At 41.5% G+C, this 26827-nt stretch overlaps 1 protein-coding gene across 5 annotated transcripts in view; it reads left to right on the top strand.

Moving 5' to 3' along the window:
* LRIG2 (leucine rich repeats and immunoglobulin like domains 2) overlaps nucleotides 1-12350 on the top strand; it is a 65200-nt gene extending 52850 nt beyond the window's left edge. For 2 of the 5 annotated variants that reach the window (XM_006071517.3, XM_006071515.3), the window contains 5 exons: nucleotides 89-370; nucleotides 1497-1946; nucleotides 2548-2697; nucleotides 4972-5292; nucleotides 7238-12350. In XM_006071517.3, the coding sequence (XP_006071579.3) occupies nucleotides 89-370; nucleotides 1497-1946; nucleotides 2548-2697; nucleotides 4972-5292; nucleotides 7238-7464 (1430 nt within the window). In that variant the 3' untranslated portion in view covers nucleotides 7465-12350. The remainder of the gene's footprint in view (nucleotides 1-88; nucleotides 371-1496; nucleotides 1947-2547; nucleotides 2698-4971; nucleotides 5293-7237) is intronic. The other 3 variants (XM_006071518.3, XM_006071516.3, XM_025288062.2) reach the window with 2 other exon arrangements.
* The last annotated feature ends 14477 nt before the right edge of the window (nucleotides 12351-26827 follow it).

The raw sequence follows: 26827 nt of genomic DNA, 5'->3' as shown, positions 1-26827 counted from the left end.
TGCCTAATAGATTCTCCCTTGTGTGTGTGTGTCTATGTATATATATCTTTCCCCACCCACTATCTTTTGGTGATCTTTTTTGGAACAGAGATGCCATCTTTTCTGAAAACTCCAATGGATCTAACTATTCGCACTGGTGCCATGGCCAGATTAGAATGTGCTGCGGAGGGGCACCCTGCACCTCAGATTTCCTGGCAGAAAGATGGTGGTACTGACTTTCCTGCGGCTCGAGAGAGACGCATGCATGTCATGCCTGAGGATGATGTCTTTTTCATTGCAAATGTGAAAATAGAAGACATGGGGATCTATAGCTGCATGGCACAGAATATAGCAGGTGGTCTCTCAGCAAATGCCTCACTCATCGTGTTAGGTATGTTTACTGCTTTGTGGATCCATACTTTTGTGGGAGTCCTTTTATTGTGGATCAACTCTTGGTCTTAATGGGAAGAAAAGTCTCAAGTTAGATTTCAGTTGGGATCATTGTTCTGCCAATTTATACAGGTATGTGTCAAGCGTGGATATTAGTGGAACAGTTAACTGGAATCTGGAGAAATTTTGAGGGCAGAATTGGAGATTTTTATCCCATGAATTGAAAATTCAAATCCCTTTACCCTGTTCTGTTCATCTCTGTCAGTTTTCTGCTTCATGTATATGTTTTTTCTACGATTCAGTGAATTTTCATTATACTGCTTCAGAGAACTTGAGACAATTTAACTTTTCCCCCTTACTTCATTAAAAAAAAAAAAAATTTTGTAAAAGATGAAAAGATCTGTCTTCTGGTTAGATTTCCTATTTTCCTTCCAGTGTGCTCCTGTTAATCCTATGCTCTGGTAAAATGTCTTTTCCCTGTAGATTTCCCTTGATAAGCCAGTTTTTTTTTTTCTTATTAGAACATTTGTCTTTATGGGACTCAAATCAAGGCAAATTCTCTTTGCCTCCAGATGTTAGGGTTTTTAAAAATGTTAGTTTGTTTAACAACTTGTGTAACCAGGAAAATAAACTTATTGTTTAAAAATTTTAAGATATGCAGAAAATTTGAAAAAAGGAAGGAAAGTCACTCAAACCCTGTTTAGATTTTGACATATTCTGGACTTTTTAAAATTACTCATCTTCATGTGGTTATGTATACCTACTTTTTTCCACTTAATATTGTATCACAGGGTTACATTGTCATTAAGTCTTCATGAAATATGTGACTGTACTGTTAAATTACTCATTTTTCTGCTAGATTTTTTCATCTTTAAAAATTACAATTAATTTTGTAATAAACATTTTTTGTATATGAATCTTGACTTCTTCACCTAGGATCGCTTGCTCTAGGTAGAATTCCTAGAAGGAAATTCAGATTTTTTGAGGCTTTTGCTTTTCTGAAAAACTTCTGATCTTCCCATGAGCTTATGAAAATGCTTATTTCATCATAACCTCATTAGTCTAATTCAGTAGAATTTTAAGGATAAAATTGCCTGATATTTTTTTTTAATGCATCTTTCTGTTAGAGACACCCTCATTTATTAGACCCCTGGAGGACAAGACAGTAACTCGAGGTGAAACTGCGGTATTACAATGCATAGCTGGAGGGAGTCCCGCCCCTCGCCTCAACTGGACCAAAGATGATGGACCTTTGCTGGTGACAGAACGGCACTTCTTTGCTGCAGCCAACCAGCTTCTCATCATCGTAGATGCTGGGCTAGATGATGCTGGGAAGTATACCTGCATTATGTCAAACACCCTTGGGACAGAACGTGGTCACATTTACCTAAATGTGATTTCATCCCCCAATTGTGACTCTGCCCAGAGTAGCATGGGACATGAAGATGATGGGTGGACCACAGTCGGCATTGTGATCATTGTTGTGGTCTGCTGTGTAGTGGGAACCTCTTTGATCTGGGTCATTGTTATTTACCACATGAGAAGGAAAAACGAAGACTATAGTATCACGAACACAGGTAAGTGGTATCCGGTTGACCACTGTGGCTTGTGTCTGAGTCAGAATGTAGTGAAGAGTTTTGATACTTTATGTGTGATAGAGGGAGAGTTTTTCTGTTAAAATGTCCTACTTCCTTGATGTGATGGAACCTCTCTAGTGAATAATTTTAAGAATTTCTAGACAGTCCCCCCAGACTTTGCTCTTATAAACAGTTGCAGTGCACCTTCTTTCTTTAATTCCTAAGGCTCATTTCTCTTGTAATTTTCCTGTGGGAAAGAGTGGAGTCCTTATGACAGAGGTTAGTCTTTGACACTTCTCACTCACCCTGAAGTCCTGTGAGAGAAGAGATACAATACAGCCAGATAGATTGTGCAAGTGCGTCTGTGGATTTCAGACTTTAGGTTTTGCTTCTTTTGCTAATACTTTTAAAATGAAGCTTGGGGGAGAATTCTAATGAGAAATAATTTTAAGAGAAAATTCTAAGAGCTCTTGAGTTCCTGGGTACATAACATTTTCCTGGTCATTAGTAGAGAAGTAGGATACATTTGCAAAATAGTCTTCTGAGTTAGGTAAATAAATGACCTAACTTTATTTGAGAGTTACAGATGTCTCTTTTACAGAGGAACTCAATCTGCCTGCAGACATTCCCAGCTACTTGTCTTCCCAAGGAACGCTGTCTGAGCCACAGGAAGGCTACAGCAATTCTGAGGCAGGCAGTCATCAGCAACTTATGCCTCCTGCCAATGGATATTTACACAAAGGCACTGATGGTAATGACTCTTCAATGTCTGTGCTTACCGTTTCTGCCTACCCGGTTGGGTTTAGTTTTCAGTGGATAGTCTTCCCCACTAACTTGAAGCAGTATTTTAAAATAAGATACACAATGAAAACATTTGGATCCATGCAAAATAGGATGAAAATTGACTAGAGTCTTAATAGAGGAGAAAATCATTTAACAGAAAGGAGGAACACTTTCTTTTTTTTTTTTCAAAAAGAAAAATAGTTAACATTTATTGAATGATGTTTACTATGTATCAGAAACCATTTAAATATTTTTACATGTGCACACTCAGTCCCCATGACAGTCTATGTATTCAGTACCAGTATAATCACTAATGCACTGATTAAAAGACTGAGGTATAGAGAAATTAAGACATTTATACAAGACTACACTTAGTGATCATTTAGAGGGAGAAAAAATTCAAACCTAGGTGATCTATTTTTACAGCCCATATCATTAGCTAATCTACTACATGACAAATATATTATAAATTATAAGCAGATAAAGAGAAAATGACACATATACAGTAATTATTTTCTTGTGTATGTGCTAAGTCATGTCCAACTCTTTGTGACCCAATGGACTGCAGCCCCCCAGGCTTCTCTGTCCATGGTATTGTCCAGGCAAGAATACTGGAGTGGGTTGCCATTTCCTATTCCAGAGGAACATATTCTTAAACAAGGGGTTGGCGAACACAGCAAAGGCTTCCGAACCAAAGTATTGTTATGGGAGAGAGATGTTCTAGAAACTTCTTTCAGGTGTCTTTTATCCTTTTCAGGCATGAGCACCCTTCAGACCATGTCCAGGAAGTTTGTTCTGTCTGCTGACAGGTAGACATTCACTCAAGTTTAAAGGGCTTTGATGATTCTCAGTATATATTGGAGAGTATCAGAGAGAGATAAAATAGTTAAGATATAAAATAATAATTAAGAGATATAAAATAATTAAGTTCTAATAATTAAGAACCTAACTTCTCAACAGTACTTTTCTCCACTCCACCCTTCCCATGGGGAGTGACAGAGCACAAGGAGGAGAATTAAGGGATAGAATTGGGTTTGACTCAGTTCTTCTTTCCAGCCATGTGGCCATGAACACGTTATTTAAAATCTGAGCTTTAATTTCTTCATTTTAAAAATAAAGCAACAATATTTTATAAAGCATTTCCCTCAAGATTCTCAAAGATTCTTTGAATGAATCTGTGTAGTACTTGAAGTACTAATCAAATGGAAGGTCTGTTTCATTTCTACAGAGATTTTTTTTAGACTGGGTGTTACTAGAACTTATATGTAAATCGACAAATTGGATTTTCTTTTGGCTTTCCATGAAAAGGAGGGTATTTCTAGCCTTTTTTTGGCTGCACTCAGCAGTTTGTAGGATCTTCGTTCCCCGACCAGGGATTGAACTGGGGGCCCTGGCAGTGAAAACACCAAATTCTAACCACTGCACTGACAGGGAAGTCCTTCTGGCTGTTTAAAGAATACTTAAAAGCCTCTGCTCTTTGCAGTTTGTGGGAAATAACACTACTTTCTGGGTTAAACTTAATTACTTCAGTTCTTTTCCAATTCTAACAATTCTGTTGCTTGATCATGAATAAGTAACTCACTCTCTAGTTCTCACTTTCCTCTCTTTTATCATTCAGTTTTCAAACACTTAATGGTCCAGGGAGCTCATTATTAAACTTTTACTTCTACCACATACACACTTGTCAGGCAGGACCCTTGACCGTCAGAAACTTTCTCTAGGAATCCTTTTAGCAATTAGTGTTGCTTAACCTCTTGACTCATGAAAGTCATAGGGGCTTTTGTGAAGTGAAGTCATCCTAGCTTCTTCTTCTCTGCTTTAGTTTGCTTAAGCCAAACATGTGTCTTGTAGCACAGTGCCAACCTTATCTTGGCTCTCTTGATTTTAACATGACTTTATTCAGGCTGGACAAGGATGATTTAATGTACTATTCAAGAGCGTGCGTGCTGAAGTCAGAGGACCAGAGTTTAAGTTTCAGCTTTCCACTGGGCAATATGTCTTCGGGCAAGTTACCCAGCCTCTCTGTGTTGTAGTTATTCCGTGTGTAATATAGCGATAATAATTAGTACTTACCTCATAAGCATATTATAAGGATTAAATAAGTTAATTCACAGAAAGACCTTGAAACTTCATCACGTTTCTAATGTAAGTTTTGAACACATGCCAGCTGTGATGACAATGATGTTGGCAAAACTGAGTCCTTAACTGAAGGATGTTTGCTTTCTTTCCTGGGTTGTATTAGGTGGCGCTGGCACCAGAGTTATCTGCTCAGATTGTTATGACAATGCTAACATCTACTCCCGGACCCGAGAATACTGTCCGTACACCTATATTACTGAAGAGGATGTTCTGGATCAGACACTGTCCAGCCTCATGGTCCAGATGCCCAAAGAGACTTACTTGGCACATCCTCCCCAAGATGCCACTACCCTGGAGAGCCTGGTGTCGTCAGCAGAGAGAGAGAGATGTGCCTTTCCCACCAACCATGAGAGGATGAATGAGAAGAAGCCTTCCTCCGCGCGGATGAGCAGTGGTAAAGGGCACGGCGTTGTTTATTGTTTTGGTTTGTTTTCACTTTCACCTACTTGATTTTTCCTTCTGTCATGTCCGTAGCACTCTCATTTGACAGAAACAAACAAATTGGTATACTGTAATAATTAGCTACTGTTAACTTTTATAAACTAGAGCCAGAGATTTTTATGGAAAGAAGTCTGAAGTTGTAGGATGAAAACAGTTTTTGTGGGAGTAGCAAGATCTTATTTCTAAAGATTTAGGAAAAGTTACAGAAAAAGTTTCTATAAAAAAAGTTTCACAAAAAAAGTTTCACATAGGCAATACTTTTTTCTTCCATATTTATTTAAATAATGGAGACCTGAGATACCAAGGGTACAATAATTTGGGCATAATTTGGTGAATATTTTCACTTCTGTGATTTAAAAACATTTTGTTTGGTTGCTGTTCTATCAGGTAAATGTTGAATGTTGGTATGACTTGGCAGGTGTTTGCTTTCAGTTGTATTGTGCAGATGAGGAAGAGGAACACAGGTTGTATTGTGAAGATGGGGCATTTGAAACAACCCAGTCAGTAAAGCAAATCAAAACAAAGCCAAATGAAACTCTTTCTAGACCATGAAGGGCACTCCTGAGTATGTCGTCTCCTCCATCCAGGCTCTTCATCAGCTCTCACCCTCTTGTCAGCCTGGAATGGAAGAGCACTGGAAGTAGGGTGGGGCTGACCACTGCAGGTCTCGAGTGGAAGAGGTTGTGTAGTGGTGCTTCCAGGGATGGTTCCGGCTGGAATAAATGGAATAGCATGGACTTTTGCTATGTGCTCTGTTGTTCTCTTAACTAAGTTTTCTAAAGAGGCTGCATACAGGTTAGAGGAAAATATCCTGTTATTAAAGTTAGCCTCATCTTTAAAGTTCTGTGTCCGTGAAAGAAAGGCATCAACACTAAATCCGTTTCCCCATGTCTTAGAAGATCTGTACACACACAAAATATTAAGTAGGGCTAAAAACGCGGTGTCTCTTTCCCCAACTTTGGGGTTGTCGATATTGTTAATCTGGTCTGTAGGTGAGGAAGTCAGCAAATGAGACTGCTTTGGTATACTGCTTGTTCCTTACCTAGGGTGTTGTAGCTACTTGCTACTCAAAGCATTAGCATTACCTAGGAGCTTGTTAGAAATGCAGAGCATGTGAACCAGAGTCTGTATTTTAACACAATCTCCAGGTTATTTTATGCATATTAAAGCTCGAGAAACCCTGCTCTAGCTTATTTTGCACATGGTCTTATTTTTATTTCTGAGTGTTCGTTTCTAGAATGTTGGGCTAGCCTTTTCCAAAATGCAGCCCCATGAAGTTAATAATACAACTTTCAGTCAGTGTTCTCTGGGGAAAAAGCTCACCACTGCAGTAAATAATAATGAGAAATGCATATTTTTTAAACTAAAGTACAGATAACCTGATTTAAAACACCATCTTTTGGTTATTATTTTGTTTTTAGAATTACTGGCATGTTAGAAGCTGAAGGGGAATGGTTGTTTATTTTTTAAATGATTTTTTAAAGATAGATATTTGTTATTTAATGATATAATGACTGCTTAGTCCATGTTTTTTTCTATGTATTACACAACTTTCATTACTATTTGGATACTAATTCTCTTTTAGTCTGTTCCCATGTGTGTAAAGAGTTTTAAGCTTTCCTTTTTATAGTAGCAGAAACACCAATAATAGGTGAAAGTAGATGACATATAGCATGATTTCAGTAATTAATTGGTGAGGTTGTTGGTTAGAAGGGTTTGAAAGACCATAGTTCCAGTTTTTGTTTTGTTTTGTTTTCTTTTTTTGGTTGTTGCAAGAAAAATGGCAAGTATACATTTGATCTTAACGTCCTTATTTAGGAATATTGGGCATCTTAATTTCTTTGAGGACTTGGGTAGAAGAAAATTAAGTCTTAGAAAATGTAAACTTCTGTTCACCACTGGTAATTATTCCTGTCTTTCATTCTCAGAAACCTTGCAGCGGCCTCTGTGGAACGTAAGCAGAGAAGCAGGTATGCCTCATCCTCCTTTTCCCCAGCCGTCAGTCCTTGGGTCATCACAACTCCATCAAAACGAGGGCCTGCCAGAGAGTGATCCAGACTGTTCCACTTGCCCCATGCCCTGTCACAGGTTACACGACCACACTTTTGATTTTAGTAGGACTCGGAACATTCACAGTGGCAGTGAGGGCACATGAAACTCACTCTAGGATGCAGTTTCAGCAGACTCAGATTAATTGATTTTGTATTTACTACCTCAGAGTTCAGAAGAAACCCCAAAGTCAGCATTTGCTTTACTTACGTCTACAGTTCTATCTGACCACACCAAGGTAGGCCAGGCATTCGTTTGGCTTATACTTGATGAAGAAAGGGTAACGGCTGACAGAAATGGGTACATCTAATAGAAAATGTGCAACCCGGGCAGAGGAAGATACAGGACAAAGTGCTTTGTGATGGTTCTAGCGGGATGTGCCCAGGTGTGCATAGCCTCTTAGGAAGAGTCTCCTTGCTGCTTAACACCTTGGATTGTCTCAACCTGCAGAAAGACCCTGAATAAACAACGCCATTTTGTTTTGCCTTCCAAGGAAGAGAAATAACTTTGGAGGCCCCTGAGAAGTGTGCCTGGGATTCTGCAGTGATTTTAAACGTACAGTTGAGAGTGGGGCTTTGATATTCAAGGTCGTTGACAGGAATCCCAGACTTGACCAACTATTACCAGGTCAAGAGTTTTGTATTCTTGTGAATCTCTCTCTCTTTTTTGGTCCCTGTCATCCAGGGGTCTCATTGTAAATATATGTGCATTTATAAATAAGTTTTGTATTCATTGATCATATGTGTTGCAATGTAAATATTTTTGATATGCTAAAATTATATATATAATATCCAGGTATAATATTGACAACAGCTTCTCAGACCACAGATTTTGTACAGCTTGGTTTAGTGAATCCAAAGATTTTGTTTCAAGTTTTGAATACATACTTGTTAAGAAGTATAATAAGTACAGAAGCACGGTACCTAGTGATTGCGTACACACAAACACGATCTTGGTGTAATTAACCACTTTCTTGATACCTAAAGATTCATGCATCTAATCATTTGTCATCTGTTTACAAGTGCCAGGTAATATACTCTTTCTAGCATAAAAAGACTTTCAAAAGACTAGTAGTCTTGTTATTGCCATATACACACAGATAAAGGAAAACTTGTTTTGGGAATATCTACTTTGAGCAAAGTACTTCGTTGATGAGGAAACCAAAGAATGCTTTTTTTCTCTGTGTGTGTGTTTGTTTTAATATCTCTTTAAACAGTTTATATATCTCTTCTACTAATGCACAGTATATCTTAAGGGAATATTGCTTTGGGGAAGAACATGCAGGAACTCATAAAACTTCAGCATGGTCCTTGTTTTGTACAAGTGATTATTTAAGCCAAAACGTTTTCTTGAATTTCTGATAGCAAAAAGCTTTATGTTAACAAAAGACTTAGTGCTGTAATAAAGTGTAATGGACTAAAACTCTTCTTTCTTTCTGCTTTCAGAAAGAAAGACTGTCGGATTCTGTCCTCTGAATTTAGTGAGGAGTAATTATATACTAGATGAATTCAGTCACTTCAATGAAAATATCAGTTTTTAAGTTATTGTACATTTCAAGAGTTTTAAACTTTATGTAATTTCTCAGCTCTTTGCCAGGAAGTTTGGCTGAATTTCATACTAGTTTTCAATCCTAGGTTTTTGTCCCATAGGCAGCAGCACTTTTTTAGCTGTTTTATACCACCATGTCTTTTTTTTTTTTTTCTTTTTAAATAGCCTCATTCATTTTCATTTTGAACTTCTTAAGTACCACTATTTTCCTCTCCTTTCAATTTTGGATCCCTCTTCTTACTTACTAGGTTGAATTAATAGTGTAGCTTGTACTGGGCTGACTTAGAATCAAGAAACCTGATTTAGTTTTAGCTCTGCTGCTTACAAGTTGTATAATCAAAGGCAAGTCTCTTTACTTCTCAGCCTGACTTTTTCATTTATGAAACGACGTTTTACTAGATGCTCTAAAGCCCTTTCCAGCTGTAACGTTCTATGAATCTGTGGTCCCTCCAGGAATCAAGGAGGATTATCTACTCTAATAAAAAGCTGCTTTCATGAAATATTTGTTAGAGTAGAACAGGAGTGATGCTGCTTACTCTGACTTGAGCCAGATTTATTTCCTCTATAGCAAGAGTAATGCTATAAGAACCTTTCATGAGGAGAAAAAACCTTCAGCTTCTAAAACAGTATCAGTAAACGTGAAGAATCTTGATTAGATTGAGAGCTGCCCTTGGTGTGTTACAGCACACCAGAGTATCCGAATCTGTTGAGAGGTATGCCCCTGCTAATTTGTGACCAGTTTATGACTCACCTTTCTAATGTATTCAAGGTCATTCTTCTAATTATAGTACTCTGACTCACATTCTGAGGGACTTTCTTCAGTGAAAAAGGTGGAGTTAGAGCAAGGCTGCAAAGAGCATCAGCTGTTACATGTGAGAGGACAAAACCAGCGCTCTAGAAAACTTAAACCTGCCATCGCTGCCTCTCCTTCAGCAGGGTCCCTCTGCTGCCACTGGTGTCAGGCTGCTCCTCTATAGCCAGGTTCTCTGTCGTGGCAGCTGGTTGAGATGTCCTCCCAGATATTGCTAGCTTTCCTAAATAAAAACACTTGCCTGAAAAACTAGTCAGGAATTTGATTAAATGGGGATAGTCTACCCCTGGTCTTAAAAATAGTAAATGTAATAAATTCTAATCTTAGGAGGTGGAATTCCTGAAATTTTTCATTATTGCATGTTTTTGACCAAGCAGATGCTCTGCTATAAACAGGATTAGTGGCTCATCATTGTTTCTTCCCGGCAGTGTAATGTCTGCCTGCCACCAATTTAATCAGAAATGTTGTAAGAGCAAGGCAAACAAATGCCGAGAGAAATACTCTGTCTCCCACCCAATTACCACTTCATATCAGTACGGATGCATAAATTCTCTTCATTTGTTTGTGCCCCTCTGAGACTGATTCTGTAAGTCTACCTTGAAGAAGAAGTAATGTTTTCCTTGTACTTCAAGCTTCCCTGCCACAGAATCGACAAGTGGACCCCATGGGCTTTCTGTCGTTCAGCCTCTGATGTGCTTTCCCTAGATGCAAGGGAATCTGTAGAACAGGAGGTACCAGAAACCCAGCCCAATGTGCTGTCCCCCTAATGTGCCATCTTACAGTGCTCTAAATGTGTATTTTTCTGTAAAGTAAATGTTGTGTTTAAAAACAGTTGCCTTCATGTTGCCCATTGGGAGGTTGTAAAAGAAACATTAAGATGTTAAGCAACTTAAGAATCTTACCCATTTTCCTAAGAAGAGGGAGAGAAAGAGTCTTTAGTTATGTAGAGGGTTGTCATAGGAAACAAGGATTAGATGCACTCTTCTTCTTCCATTGGACGGGTCATATCAGTGGGACAGAAGTTACAGGGAAATAGAGTATATACACCTGCCAATAATCCTATATACCCTAACACTCTAAAAGTTAGATTTGTCTGACAATAGGAATCATCAGCCTTTCATGGGAGAAGTATGCACAGAAGCTAAGTAATCATCTATTAAGAGCATTGGAGAAATTTCTGTATTGAAATGGAATATGGACAAGATGACCTAAACCCTCTTTCAGTTTTATCATTGGAATTCTCCAGAAGCAGTCAGACAATCTAAAATCTTCATCCTATAGAATCCTTTGTATACAGTAAGTTTACTGTATAATTAAAAAATTTATTTTTAACTAAAAGATTATGTTCTTTGGTTGACAAAAGGAGCCTGTTCTGTGTTAATAGTGGCAGACATGAAACTGGGCTTATTCTTTTGAGAAAATCTATAACGTTCCTAACCCAAATGGCATTACCATAATAAAAAATGTTACAGCGTATACCCCTTTTACTCTTTAATTTTTATTCCTGTTTCTTTTTTTTTTATTCCCCACCCACCACCATTTCTTTTTTTGTCAATGGGACTCCATGGGAATGGGAATGGGATTGTGCTGTTCAGTTTTGTAGCCAGTGTTTTACCCAATGTGTTGTGGCCTCTTCTAATCATGTTAATAGCCCCAGAAATGCCAAAAGAGTGGCGAAGTAACAGAGGTAAATTGGCTGTCCTTTTATGCTATATCTTCCATTTCTTACTTTGCTTCTGATGCAAATTATAGAAGTAATTGTGAAGCAATTGGACCTCAGAAAGTTGAGTAAAGATTGCTAGGCAACCTGTTAGTAATGTTTCATATTTCCATTACGTGGTCTCTTTCCTAGTTCAGTGTGGCAGATGTTTTTCCCTCTTGCTTCTAACCTAAAAATTTTGTTTGGAGTACAGTCTAAGTCAACATCAGTTAAGCTTAATTTTCTTCCTTCTTCCTCTCTCTTTCCTTTCTCCTTCCCTTCCTTCCTTCCTTTCCTCAGTTCCTTTTACAGCTGCTTGGTTTGTTGACAAAAACAACATGTTCTGAATTGAGATATGTTACAAACTTCTCTTAACAACACCTGAAAGCCCATGAATCACCTGGAGATTTTGTGGGTAGTGAGGGACGTGTGTGTGTGTGTTTGTGTGCACATGTGCATGTGTGAGGAGTGATACTTGGACCTGCTCCCTCAAGGTTGTATGTTGAGTGTTTCTTAGCAGTTCTAATAATCTCTACCAACAGGTGGGGTGAAGGTAAAGAAACAGCTTGATTTGAACCTGTTTGCAAATGTAAGGAGTAAAGTGATCTTTGTCAGCTCTAATTGATCAGCAGGTGGTCAAGTGCTCTTTGGATATCTCTTGGCTACTTAAAGTGGCCTCTTGATCCACTGAGACACTACTTCTCCCCTCTTCTTTCCCCTTCTCCCTTTTTACCCGTCAGAGGATGTCAGTCCGAGCAGCCATGGTACTCGATGTATGTAAAGAGAATTATAAGCCAAGTTGTCGTTCAGTGTGGCCCTTCCCTAGTATCTATTTATATTTTCTCACACATGAGAATGTATATTTTATAAAGCATGTGTTTGTCTACTTGTTTGTCTACTGTAATGTCTTCAATAAAGCTAAAATACATGATGATGTTCTGGTCTCTTCTTGCCTAAAGGACAGGAATGAAATGGTGCATTTTAAAGTTTGTGGTCCTTTTGAGAGGGACTCCAAGTAGCTGTACAAGTTAAAATGGGGACAAGCCGCTCTCCTCTAGTTCTGCCATGTTTAGCAGTCACACACAGCCTCCAGCCTGCCTCGGGTGCAGCCTGCACTGTGAGCTGCCCCCGGCGGGCACTGCTGGTCCTCCTCTCCCTCCTTACGCTGCCCACTGTGGTGCTGTATGCCTGGTGGGTGGGAAGAAGCGCATCGGACAGTTTGTTAGAAAAGAAGAGTGCTGGACTTCCCTGGAGGTTCAGAGGTAAAAAATCTGCCTGCCAATCCGGGAGACTTTAGTTGGATCCCTAATCCAGGGAGATCCCACATGGTGCAGAGCAATTAAGCTCATGTATCACAACTTCTGAGCCCGAGCTCCAGAGCCTGAGAGCCGCAACTACTGAGCCCATGTGCCTAGAGGCTGTGTTCCACAACAAGAGGAGCCGCAGTGAGAAGCCTGCACACTGCAACTAGAGTAGCCCCTGCTCTCTCCAGCTAGAGAAAGCCGGTGTACAGCAATGAAGATCAGTGCAACTAAAATAAGAGTGCTTTCTGCATCAAGAATTTGAAGACTGTTTTCTAATCTGGTAAATCTTTAATAAGATATTTGAAGAATGTCAGTATTCTGGTCAGCCTCCTTGCTGTACAGTTTTAGGGGCTATTTCCTTTGAGTTTGTCAACTCTTTGAAGGCTGAGCTCATAATACTGATCCCATCATCACCTCTGCTGCTGTCTATTCTTTGAGGCATGTTCCACAAACATTATTTTGTTTGACTCACACAGTACTCCTAAGATGTGAATTGGGCAGAGGATTTTAATCTCTACTTTTTTGTAGTTACCAAAAATGGCTCATTGAGATCATCAAATAGTGTTAAGTTTTTAGGCAGTAGAGCCAGGATTTGAATTCAGAACTGACTCATGTTCAGGATTTTTCCCACTGTGATATTTTCCAGTTCTGAAGAGTGCTTACAGTCTTCACAAACATTGGAATAAAAACCTTCTGGGCATTGATCACTTTCAATATGGTCAAAGTCTAGACTGGAAATGTACAGTGGCAGCTGATTTTTACTTTATTCCTGATAGGAAAACACACTGTCATTTTCTTCTGTTATTAGGTGGAATGAAGAAAAATGCCATGATTTTATCATTTTTTTGTCTTGAAGTGTGATGTACTAGGGCCCAAGTAATAGTCCTGCTGAGTTACGAAAGGTATTTGTTTGCACTCAGCTATTTAGAAGCTTGTAACCCAGTGCTGAAGCTGTCTGTGTTGCAGGGCCAGTTGCTATGACCTACATGTTTGTAAAATATGCTAAGCCTTGTGTAATCAAGGCTCTATAGGGAATGTTCCATCTGCCACCTCTGCTGCTTTTTTCAGCCAATCAAGAAATCTTGAAATTTCTAAGGCCAAGTTTGGTCACTTTGTTTATTTAGGTCATAGGCCAACATCAAAGCCAGTTTCCAAAGCTCTTGACAAAAAGAGACAAGTAAGAAGAACAGTTGTTCAGTCTCTAACTCATGTCCGACTTCTCATGACCCCATGGACTGCAGCTCACCAGGCTTTCTTGGTCCTTCGCTATCCCCCGGAGTTTACTCAGACTCATGATCATTGAGTCAGCGATACTATCTAACCATCTCATCCTCTGCCACCCCCTTCTTTTGCCTTCAATCTTTTTCAGCATCAGGGTCTTTTCCAATGAGTCAGCTCTTTGCATCAGGTGGCCAAAGTATTGGAGCTTCAGCATCAGTCCTTCCAATGAATATTCAGCGTGATTTCCTTTAAGATTGACTGTTTTGCTCTTCTTCTTGTCTAAGGGACTCCCAAGAGTCTTCCCCAGCACCACAATTCAAAAGCATCAATTCTTCAGCACTCAGCCTTCTTTATGGTTCAACTTACATCTGTACATGACTACTGCTTTGACTCTACGGACCTTTGCTAGCAAAGTGATATCTCTGCTTTTTAATATGCTGTCTAGGTTTGTCATAGCTTTCCTTCCAAGGAGCAAAAGTGCCTTTTCATGACTGCAGTCACCATCCACAGGTATTTTGCAGCCCAATAAAATGAAATCTGTCACTGCTTCCATTTTTTCCTCTTCTATTTGCCATGAAGTGATGGGACAGGATGCTATGATCTTAGTTTTTTGAATGTTTGCATTTTAAGCCAGCATTTTCACTCTTCTTTTTCACCCTCATCAAGAGGCTCTTTAGTTCATCTTTGCATTCTGCCATTAGAGTGGTATCATCTGCATATCTGAGGTTGTTGCTTTTTTTCTTGGCAGTCTTGTTTCCAGCTTGTGATTCATCCATGTGACACTTCATATGATGAACGCTGCATGTAAGTTAAACAGGGTAACAGTATACAGCCTTGTCTTACTCCTTTCCCAATTTTGAACCCATCAGTTGTTCCATGTAACGTTCTAACTGTTGCTTCTTGACCACATGCTTTGCATACAGGTTTCTAAGGAGACAAGGAAGGTGCTCTGGTAGCATTAATCAGTTACTGCTAGGAACAAATAATGCAATTTTAGCAAACATATTATGCCTACCCCTTTCAGGTATCATTAAGCACTTTACATACTCAGCACTTCGTCTTCACAACAGTGGTTTGAGGAGGGTTTTTTTTTTAAATTTTATTTATTCACTTTTGGCTGTGCTGGGTGTTCATTGCTGCTTTTTTTTAGTTGGGGTGAGTGGGGGCTACTCTTTAGTTGTGGTGTGCAGGCTTCTCACTATGGTGGCTTCTCTTGCTCTAGGCACGCAGGCTTCAGTAGTTGTGTTTCACGGGCTCCAGAGCGCAGACTCATTAGTTATGGCATATGGGGCTCAGCTGCCCCACAGCAGAAGGGATCTTTCTGGACCCTTGCATTACAAGGCAGATTCTTAACCACTGGACCACCAGGGAAGCCCTGCAGGAGGTTTTCACAGATGTTGAAACAAGAAACTTACCCAAATTCACATAATTAACATGCAATAGAAGCAGGAGTTAAAATGAGCTTCATGATTTCAAAGCACAGGTTCTTACCCCATGCCTAGAAAGGAAAAAATGAACTTTTTATCAAGGCCTTACTTTGTCATTTAGTCTTTGTTATGGGCTGAATTCTGTGCCCCACCTCGCTACCCCCCAGATTGACATGTTGAAGCCCTAATCTCCAGTACCCCAGGATGTGACTGTGTAAGGTCTTCAAGAGTAATTATATTAAAGTGAGGCCCTTAGTGTAGGCCCTAATCCAATGTAACCGGTGTCTAACAAGAAGAAATCTGGGCACCAGACTTGCAAGTGCACAAAGAAAGACCACATGCAAGAAGGATGCAGCGAGAAAGCAGGCCAACGAGAGGCCTCAGAAGAAACCAGACCCGCTGACATTGACCTTGGACTTCCAGACTGCAAAATTGTGAAAAAATTAAGCTGTCATTTAAGCCACCCACTCAGTGGTCTTTGGTTATAGTAGCCCCAGCAAACTAATTCAGTCTTTCAGTAACCCAGCCAGGTTGGTAGACTTATCTTACACCTCAGGCTAAGTGAATTGTGTAGTCACATGATCCAAAGCCCATGGTCTACTGAGCTGCTGCTGCTGCTCTGACACCAGTTGATGCTTTATCTACTGAAATGTAGAGACTGGAAATGAAACCGGTGAACACTGGCTGGCATGCTTGGAGTTCTGAAGTATCGCACGTGGCCAACCTCACAGCGGTTGCAACAGTGACCGCGGTGCTGAACGATGCTTTGCCAGAACACAAAGAAGTGACGTGTTTACGGCATAGAGGATTGTATGTTGAGTGCCTCTGGAACCAAAAGCAAGGTATTTGAAGCATTTAGAAGTAAGTGCTTTTAAGCTTCTGTTTTATCCTTCTTTCCAAAGGAGAGGCCAGGTTTTTAAATCAGTAAGTAGAATCCCATATGTGGAATGACTGGCTGCTTTTGAGTCATATGCCAGATCAAGTAGTTTAATTTTGTCTTTTTTAAATGTGCCATCAAAGGCTGTGTGAATTCCTCTCTCTCAAAAGCAATAGGCATGTGGTTAAGGTCGGCAGTGCTAGAGGCTAGCTTGAATTATTTATTCTTCTGGGCAAGCTCCAGAGACAAGTGCACGAGTATATGTTCCATGCTAGGAACAATTAGTGCAGAGAAGAAATACAATTATCATCCAACAGTGAATTACTGCTGCTTCCAGGGCCCTGTTTTTTATATGAGCAATCTGGAGGTGGCATGGGGACCACAAAGATGAGCTCTTACTGAAAAGGAACTTCAGGTTAAGACTCAAGTGTGTAATGTTGAGGACTTTTGACTTTTGGAGAAGCACAGAATAAATCACAATGAGTTGCAGGTTTGGGGAAAAAGCAATGCATCCTGTCGGCTGGAGTTTTGCCTCCCGGGCCCCACTCCTCCACAAGCACCAGTTTTGTCTGACCCCTTAGTCATCTGTCTTACTGTGAATATGTACCATTTTTGGAAGGTCCCTTGAGGTGGAAAGACTTTAAAACTCAAGGAGGGAAGAAGTTTGAAAACTACCTCCTTGTCTTCCCCTGTTGAAAGTCTCAATGTTTCTTCCTTTCAGCCTTAATTTAGAGAAGCCCTTAAGAACTGGCTGGGTATATTACTTTCCTTACTCCAGGAAAGGAGTCTAAAGGCTTTAAAACTCAAGGAGGGAAGAAGTTTGAAAACTACCTCCTTGTCTTCCCCTGTTGAAAGTCTCAATGTTTCTTCCTTTCAGCCTTAATTTAGAGAAGCCCTTAAGAACTGGCTGGGTATATTACTTTCCTTACTCCAGGAAAGGAGTCTAAAGGCTCCCTTTGTTTACTCCCTCTGTAAACTTCCAGTTTACAGAGATGACTGGTTCATTTTCCCCAGAAGTCTTTCCTTGTGTCTAATTCAAATTCTAGCAGAGTCAGGATTTGTTCGTGAAATGGCTGCTGAGGGTAGTGACAGAATTTAAGAATGGCATAGGTAGGGAGGGGGCAGGGGAGGGCTTGAAAAATAATAATAATAGAATGGCACAGAATTTCTTTTGTAGCTCTTGAAGGCAGAGTGGGCTTTTAGAATACCTTTGTCTTGGGAAGATCCCCTGGAGGAGGGCATGAAAACTCACTCCAGTATTCTTACCTGGAGAATCCCATGGACAGAAGAGCCTGGAGGGCTACAGTCCGTAGGGTCACAAAGAATTGGACACAACTGAAGTGACTTAGCACGCACACTTTGGCTTAGAAAGTCAGTTTTTTGAAGCACGTCGTTGATGTAGAACAGAGCTGTTCCAGTCCTGCCTTCACCTCTTACACATTGTGAAAGCTCAAGTCTTGTGCCCTGTTCTCATTTTCTGTAAAGTAGAAAGGATCATGCCTACCATATCCGGTTGTTATGAGGAGGTAATGCATTTAAAGCACTAAGCACAGTTTCCAGCAAACTGTGGGGAAAACTTCAGCTATTAGCTATTGTTATGGGCACCCAAGAACACTCCCCGCCCCTCCCCTCCTCTCCTGTCCCTGCTCTCCCCATCCCATCTCCATCCCATCTGAAACAGCTCAAGATAAGGAATGTCAGGTTTCCCTCAAGAGTCATTTCAAGGGTATCCCTAGAGATTTGGGTTCCTAGTTGGATTTTATTTAGAAACAAGATAAAATCTCCTGAATCTATGGTTAAATGAAAAAGTGGCTTTAGCTAGAAATCAAATGGACTGACATTCTGATCAGCTGTGCCACTCGCTGACCATGTGATCTTGGAAAGTAGCTTAACTGCTGGGTCTTGATATCATCTGCCAAGAGAGAATTTGGAATGCCATCAGATGCTCTCAGAGGCCCCATTCCAGCTCTGAAACACTGGTTTTTCTGGGCACAGAGACCCATCCTCACCACTGTCCCTATTGTGTCTTTGTTTCTTCCAGTTATTGTTCAGTGGTTCTTCATTCTTGGCTAGGGCTGCAAGGTTTGGGCCTGGCCTGCTGAGATAGCGAGCTAAAGGCTTCAGGTTTTGTCCCCTTGCATCCAGCTGGCCCCACCCAGTCTCCCAGCCCCAGGAAGGAACTCACTTTATCAGAGAATAATAATTACAACACTTGCATGGGATTTTATAGGGGGCAAAGAACCTGTCTAGCTTAAATGAAAGGAATGAAGTGGGAACCAACATCTAAAGAAGTCTTTTTGTTGGAGAAATACATAGGAGGCAAAGAACCTGTCTAGCTTAAATGAAAGGAATGAAGTGGGAACCAACATCTAAAGAAGTCTTTTTGTTGGAGAAATATTGATCCTCCCAGAAAGTGTGTTGTATGAACTGACCTCCAGTGACCCTGAATGAGGGTCTACAAATTCCACTTACTGTGTAGTACTAATGACTGTAAGAATTCTTGCAACAATCTATGGCAGACTGAATTGTTTTTCAGAACATTCTTTTCAGTACTTAATACGTTGACTTCATGCCAAGAGAGATGCTGACCTTGGGAAAACTGGAAGCAGAACACTTGAGTTCGAATCTTGGCTACTTAACTTATAGGAAAATTATGCAGTTTCTTTTAGCCTCCGTTTCTTTCTCTGAAAAACAGCAATGATAATGATACTACTCATCTCAAGATCTCACGTCAAGATTGCTGTGAGCACTGAGTAAATTGTTGCTACCAGGAGAAGCAAACTGGACTTACTAGATAGAGCGTGTGTGTGTGTGTTCAGTTGCCCAGTCATGTCCAACTCTTTATGACCCCGTGACTGTAGCTCACCAGGATCCTCTGTCCATGGAATTGCCCAGGCAAGAATACTGGAGTGGGTTGCCATTACCTCCTCCAGGGGATCTTCCTGACCCAGAGGATTGAACCCAAGTCTTTTGCATCTCCTGCACTGGTAGGCAGATTTTTAACCACTGTACCACCTGGGAATTTAGCTCATCCACCTTAGTTGAGAGTATAGGTGAAGGGAAATGGCAGCTTCACTTCCTCTGGCCCCTTCGGCCAGTCAGTGGACTGCACTTTATCCATGACAAACAGTGATAGCTTTTTAAAAATAGATTCGAAACATCATTCTAGTTTACCTAAGGCTCTTCAGGGTTTACCCCATGTTTGAATTGTCCTTGGTGTGAAGAACAACCAGAAGCTGCTTGCAGGCGAAGATGTATTGTCTCTGTGGGCATTCCATGGATACTGCACATAGTGCTATCTCCAAGCAGCTTGAACTAGGACACTTTGATGGATAATGGGAGCTTGGATATTTGATGTATCTTGTTTTCCAATTTAGCTTGAGTTCAAAAAGCTTAGTAGTAGGAAACTAAATTGCAGGTCTGGCAAAAGATTGAAGAGAAAAACCTAAAGTAAGAGTGTTTAAAAAAGGGATCCTTGCTCAGTTTGGGAGCTTTGGCTTACTTTTCTTGATACTCTACTACCATCTGGCTTGGATTTTCTTCAGGAAAAAAACACTCTGTGCTGATTTTGAAGTATTGGCTTATCTTTGATGCCTCTGTAGATTCATCCAGCTACTTCTGAATAAATGGCCCACAATAAATGTGTGTTCATGCTCAGCATAGGGTAGTTGATCCCAGAAATGTAAGCAACATCAGCAAACTCTCCCTAAGAGGAGGGCTATTCCGCTGAAAAACTATTTTCCCAAGCTTGACAGTCTTAACTTTGGGATAGAAGAGGAGGAGCAGATGGACTGGGGTCTAGGCTGCAGGGCAAACTGGAGGGTTTTCTTGGCCTGTTTGCTCTTCGGATCTAGAGTTTACAGTATGTGAGATACAGTGACATTCTCACACTGGTCCCTAGTCATAGAGGAAACCCTGTCCAGTGAGAAGCTGAGACATTTCAGCCCTTGACTATCTCATCAGCAAGTGACAGGGGGCCTGGTAGAGGAATGATGGGGTCCTCCTACCTGTCACCTGCCATTTTCTTGCCTTTTAGTCCTTTGAACATTTCTTTTCCACGTTTTCTGGGCTGAGGCAAATGGTGAGACAAACCCCCACAATCGTTTGAGCTAGCGCTGACCTCTAGGTGGCGCATTAGCACAGAGAATGGTAGTAACTGGCGTCGCCTAGGGCCTGTGTTTCTCGGGGATATTCATTATATAAGGGGATTCGTGGGAATTGGGCTTCATGGGCTGCACAATAGGGGTGTGACCTGGCCTTTGTCACGTTCAAGCTACGACCCAGAAGACGTCGTGGGTGGCGCAGTGCTGCAAAAGCACCTAGTCCCAGGCAACATCACACAGGTTTAGGTTCCTCCCCAGCATAACCCAGAGAAGCTTGGCCAGGTTGCAGGGTTTGGGCTCAGCCTGCTGGGACAGAGACTCAAGGGCTTCAGGTTTGGTCCCCTTGCATCCAAGAGGCCTCACTCAGGTCCCCAGCCCCAGACTAAGCACTCTTGGTCAGCTGCCTGCCCAAGGTCTCCAGACACTGCAGACAGTTCCTGGGTTACATCCCTTCCCTCCTCCCTGCGCACCTCATTCTCACCCTCTGTTGTTTACCAAGCACTTTCCGCGGTGTGATCTCATTTGCTGCTCACTGACTCCCAGGGAGGAGGGGCAGGGTGCGGCCCTCCAGAGTGGGGCCTTCCCTAAGACCCCTTTCCCTGTCTGTCTCTGCCAGTAAATAGATCTTTGGGGGCCAACTACCAAATCCAACTTGGTGATTTCAGAGTTTAGCATGTGGTACTTGGCACAGAGAGGTGCTCAAAATTGTTTACTGAATGAATAAATGTTTACAGTTGAAGAAACCAAATCAAGGGACAGTAGGTAGTGTAGAGTCCAGTGCAGAGAGCAGGGTTTCAGGCTTCTAGGACCAGCAACATTGCTGCACTACTAATTACATCACATGTTTTTCTAGTAAAAAATATAGGTTGCTTTTACAGGGACCCATGCAGATCTGTCTCCATGTCTGGCATTAAAGAACATGAACACTATAATCTGGCTCAGGCCCTGGAGCCCCAGTCGACCATCTGTCAAGGGCACACCAGCAGATCTGAGTGAGGCTAGGGGAGTGACTGGGCCTTGTGTGTCCTTCCTTAGGAGTGTGAGGGCATGCTAGGCACTCTGAGCTTCCCATCTATCAAAACCCTTCTATCAGGAATTCCCTGGCAGTCCAATGGTTAGAACTCCACTCTCTTACTTTGGAGGGCCGAGATTCAATCTTTGGTTGGGGAACTAAGATTCTGTAAGTTGCACAGCACAGCCAAAACAAACAAACAACAACAAAACAAAACAAAACAAAACTATTTTTGGCTGTGTCAGGGCTTAGTTGAGGCACATGGGTCTTTGTTCTGTCATGAGAGATCTTTCATTGCAGCACATGGGCTCTCTAGTTGTGGCCAATGTGTGGGCTTAATTGCTCCATAGTATGTGGAATCTTAGTTCCCAGCTGCTGCTGCTGCTGCTAAGTCGCTTCAGTCGTGTCCGACTCTGTGCGACCCCATAGACGGCAGCCCACCAGGCTCCCCCGTCCCTGGGATTCTCCAGGCAAGAACACTGGAGTGGGTTGCCATTTCCTTCTCCAATGCATGAAAGTGAAAAGTGAAAGTCAAGTCGCTCAGTTGTGTCCGACTCTTAGCGACCTCATGGACTGCAGCCTACCAGGCTCCTCCGTCCATGGGATTTTCCAGGCAATAGTACTGGAGTGGGTTGCCATTGCCTTCTCCACTTAGTTCCCAGACCAGGGATCAAACTGGTGTCCCCTGCATTGCAAGATGAATTCTTTACTGGGAAACCAGGGAAGTCCCCAAAACTTCTATCTCTGACTGACAGAGTATCTTTGGGTCAAAAACCCCATCCAGTTATTATCCACCCCATCCCACTCCAATCCATGAATTAACACCTTCTTTGTTGTTTAAATGTACATATTTCGGGTAGTTTAGGACTTTACAATGAGAGCTACATAAGTTCAAGTCCCAACTCCACCACTTTCTTCCTAGCTGCTGACCTTGGGCAAGTCATTTAACCTCTTGTGCCTCTATTTCTCATCTTTGCAGTGATGATAATGAGATATTTAATTCAGAGCATTATTGTGGGGATTTAGAGAGTTAATATGTATAGAACAATTTAACAGTCCCAGGTAATAATTAAAGGCTAGAAAGTATTCTGCTGACCTCTCTCAGTTATATTCTGGATTTGAGACTGTTTTGTATTCACCCTATGTTCACCTCTTCATGATTTTGTGGAATCCCTGGAATTCCTGCGTTCTAGCTGCCAGGCTCTCAATTTGCTCCCACTCAGTTACAGCTCCTTTGAGATCTAAAGAAGAGAGAACGTAACTTGAAATGCACTTTTCTGCTGATCTGCGCGGTGCTATTATCTTTGTCTCGACAGAGCCTCCCCTGGTGACTCCTGTTTGCAGTTCAAATGCTTTCCATAGCGGGGCTCACCAGATAGCACATAGTAGTAGTTTAATCAGCACTTTTGGCAGGAGGACAGGCAGGAAGAAACCATACAGAGGATAGCATTAGTACCCAGTAGTTTATATGGACAAGGTCCCTATGGAATTGACACTTGTCCCCTAAGACCTACTGACCAAGCATGAAAATCACCAAGGAAATGTGATCAGCTTGGAGGAGAAGGAGGGGGTGGAGGAGAGAGAAGAAACTGGAGCAGCCTGCTATCTGACCAAAGATATCAGTGCTTCCAATGATGATTTTTCCATTGGTTCAGGCCAAATTAAAACCTTGCCGCTGCTCAGCGACATCAAAGGCATCTCCAATTGTTCTCTGCCCCAGAGATTCATCTTTCTAGAGATAGTTTATTATTTGTTTTGTAGCCTCACAGGTGCTACTTTTAATCACTAGAGACCAGCCAGCTCACCAGACATTTCTGTGGGTCTTGGCAGGAGGAGAGGGGAAGTAGACAATGCCCCAAGACAGTTCTTAGTTGAAGCCCTTCTGACCTTGGCAATCTTATTTCAATTCTTATGCCAAATGAGACTTCTAATAGTGCCTCCCCCACAGCCCAGATCCTCCAGCCTCAAAGATTAGAATAGATAGAATGTAACTAGAGACTAGTCTAGTTTAAGTTTCCATAAGAGAGTTGAAACTGAAACTCAACAGAGCTTTTCTAGTAAACACATTAGCCATTTAATCAACTAGGTCATTGATTGTAAATAGGACTGTCTCCACTGGCAAGCCAACTTTGGTTGATGGATAATACCTGCTTGGGGAAGAGTGTTGAAAAGGATTCTGAATCTACATCATCACATCTGGGGCTTGGGAGCAAGTTCTGTGATCAGTCAACAGCGCCCATTGTAGATGTGGGAAAGGGGAGTAACCCCAAGAAAGGTAGGTATGTACCTGCTAAAATTTTTCATTAGAAGAGGAGGCTGTTTATTTGGAAGTTGGAAAAACAACTATGCTCATGTAGGTAAATCAAGATGGACCTTGAGAAATTCAACACTGGGAGGAAATGTAGTACCAGCTCAAGAAGGAAGGCAAAGGAGGAATAAGGATGGGGACAGAATAATGTTCTGGCTTCATGTCTTTGTAGAACCTTGATGGTATTCAAAAGCAGCCAGATGGAGAGAAACCTGTCATGTCAGATGGCGTGACAACCTTAGCAGTTGTTCTGAGTTGGAGTTCAAGACCTGGGCAGACCCCAGAGTCAAGCTATTGATAAGCAGGTGGAAGCGCGTAGGGAGTGTTTCCCAAACTGAGTTCCATGAATCACTTGGTATCTATGAGCTGTTATCAGTATTTTGCTACAAAAAACAGGCAGTAGTGGGGAAATGGAGTTACAGTATTCAAGTCTGGGGAACTTTCTGTCAAAAATAGTCAAGATAGTCAATGGTAGCCCAAGATGACTCTTGGCCAGAGGGGTGTTATGGAAGAGAAATGCAATTAGCTATAAAAGCAAAAATGTGGCTTGGTTTTGAATCGGAAAGGCCTTGAATGATTGGCTGAATTAAGGTTTGATTGGTAGGCATGGAGGAGAGTGGGCGGGACATGTAATGCAATCAAAATTGGGGTTAGGAAAATAACTTCTGGTGCCATGAAGGAGAGATTGAAGACTGGGGAGATTAAAGGGCAGAAGATTAGCTGAGAAGCTGTTATATGGTCCAAACAAAAAGAATTAACAGCCTATAAACTAGGGCATCAAGAACGGAGAGAAAGGGCCCAAATCAAGATCCATTTTCCCAGTAGTATTGTTAGGACCAGGCTGACTTCAAGTAGCACTCAAGGTCGTGCAGGGTGTGGTGAAGAGCACCAACTAGCCCTGCTCTGCAACTGCGGGAACAAAACCTGCAGGGTGGGAGACAGATTACCAAGACAGAATGTTTGATTAGACAGAAAGTATAACTTCTCACCTCTGGGGATGGTTAAACCCTGGTAGAGCACCAAGGGCACTGGCCTTATTCTTCTGGAGCTCTCACAGGCAAGTGGCCGCTTGCTCTGGGCCCCTAAGGTGTATGATCACTCCAATCTCCATTTGCTCCAGGAGTCTGTCGTTTTAATTTAGCACATGAATATTGGAAAGGGCCTTCGAGGTTATCTAGTCAATAGCTTTCCAACATGTCTTAACACCAGATTCTCCAAGGAGCTCATTAAAATGCAGATTCTCCGTCTCCCTTTCCAGACTCCCAAGTCTGGGAAAGTCCTTTCCCAAACTTGCTGTAGCCTGGGAATCTGCATTTTCTGATGTCCTGAAGAGAAGCGAAAAGCAAAGGAGAAAAGGAAAGATATACCCATTTGAATGAAGAGTTCCAAAGAATAGCAAGGAGAGATAAGAAAGCCTTCCTCAGTGATCAATGCAAACAAATAGAGGAAAACAATAGAATGGGAAAGACTAGAGATCTCTTCAAGACAATTAGAGAAACCAAGGGAACATTTCATGCAAAGATGGGCTCAATAAAGGACAGAAATGGTATGAACCTAACAGAAGCAGAAGATATTAAGAAGAGGTGGCAAGAATACACAGAAGAACTGTACAAAAAGGATCTTTACAACCTAGATAATCACAATGGTGTGATCACTCACCTAGAGCCAGACATCCTGGACTGTGAAGTCAAGTGGGCCTTAGGAAGCATCACTATGTATAAAGTTAGTGGAGGTGATGGAATTCCAGTAGAGCTATTTCAAATCCTGAAAGATGATGCTGTGAAAGTGCTGCACTCAATATGCCAGCAAATTTGGAAAACTCAGCAGTGACCACAGGAAAAGGTCAGTTTTTATTCCAATTTCAAAGAAAGGCAATGCCAAAGAATGCTCAAACTACTACACAATTGCACTCATCTCACATGCTAGTAAAGTAATGCTCAAAATTCTCCAAGCCAGGCTTCAGCAATACATGAACTGTGAACTTCCAGATGTTCAAGCTGGATTTAGAAAAGGCAGAGGAACCAGAGATCAAATTGCCAACATTTGTTGGATCATCGAAAAAGCAAGAGAGTTCCAGAAAAACATCTACTTCTGCTTTATTGACCATGCCAAAGCCTTTGACTGTGTGGATCACAATAAACTGTGGAAAATTCTGAAAGAGATGGGAATACCAGACCACCTGACCTGCCTGCTGAGAAACCTATATGCAGGTCAGGAAGCAACAGTTAGAACTGGACATGGAACAACAGACTGGTTCCAAATAGGAAAAGGAGTATGTCAAGGCTCTATACTGTCACCCTGCTTATTTAACTTATATGCAGAGTACATCATGAGAAACGCTGGGCTGGAAGAAGCACAAGCTGGAGTCAAGATTGCTGGGAGGAATATCAATAACCTCAGATATGCAGATGACACCAACCTTATGGCAGATAGTGAAGAAGAACTAAAGAGCCTCTTGATGAAAGTGAAAGAGGCAAGTGAAAAAGTTGGCTTAAAGCTCAACGTTCAGAAAACTAAGATCATGGCATCCGGTTCCATCACTTCATGGCAAATAGATGGGGAAACAGTGGCCGACTTTATTTTTTGGGCTCCAAAATCACTGTGGATGGTGATTGCAGCCATGAAATTAAAAGACGCTTACTCCTTGGAAGGAAAATTATGACCAACCTAGACAGCATATTCAAAAGCAGAGACATTACTTTGCCAACATAGGTCCATCTAGGCAAGGCTATGGTGTTTCCAGTAGTCATGTATGGATGTTAGAGTTGGACTATAAAGAAAGCTGAGTGCCGAAGAATTGATGCTTTTGAACTGTGGTGTTGGAGAAGACTCTTGAGAGTCCCTTGGACTGCAAGGAGATCCAACCAGCCCATCCAAAAGGAAATCAGTCCTGAATATTCATTGGAAGGACTGATGGTGACGCTGAAACTCCAATACTTTGGCTACCTGATGCGAAGAGCTGACTCATTTGAAAAGATCCTGATGCTGGGAAAGATTGAGGGCGGGAGGAGAAGGGGACGACAGAAGATGAGATGGTTGGATGGCATCACCGACTCAATGGACATGAGTTTGGGTAAACTCTGGGAGTTGATGATGGACAGGGAGGCCTGGTGTGCTGCGGTTTATGGGGTCGCAAAGAGTCGGACATGAGTGAGCAAC

Source organism: Bubalus bubalis, chromosome 6 (genome assembly GCF_019923935.1).
Source record: "Bubalus bubalis isolate 160015118507 breed Murrah chromosome 6, NDDB_SH_1, whole genome shotgun sequence".
Taxonomy (NCBI): domain Eukaryota; kingdom Metazoa; phylum Chordata; class Mammalia; order Artiodactyla; family Bovidae; genus Bubalus; species Bubalus bubalis.
Note: the sequence above shows the minus strand (reverse complement) of the source record. Positions and strands in the feature narration are given on the sequence as shown.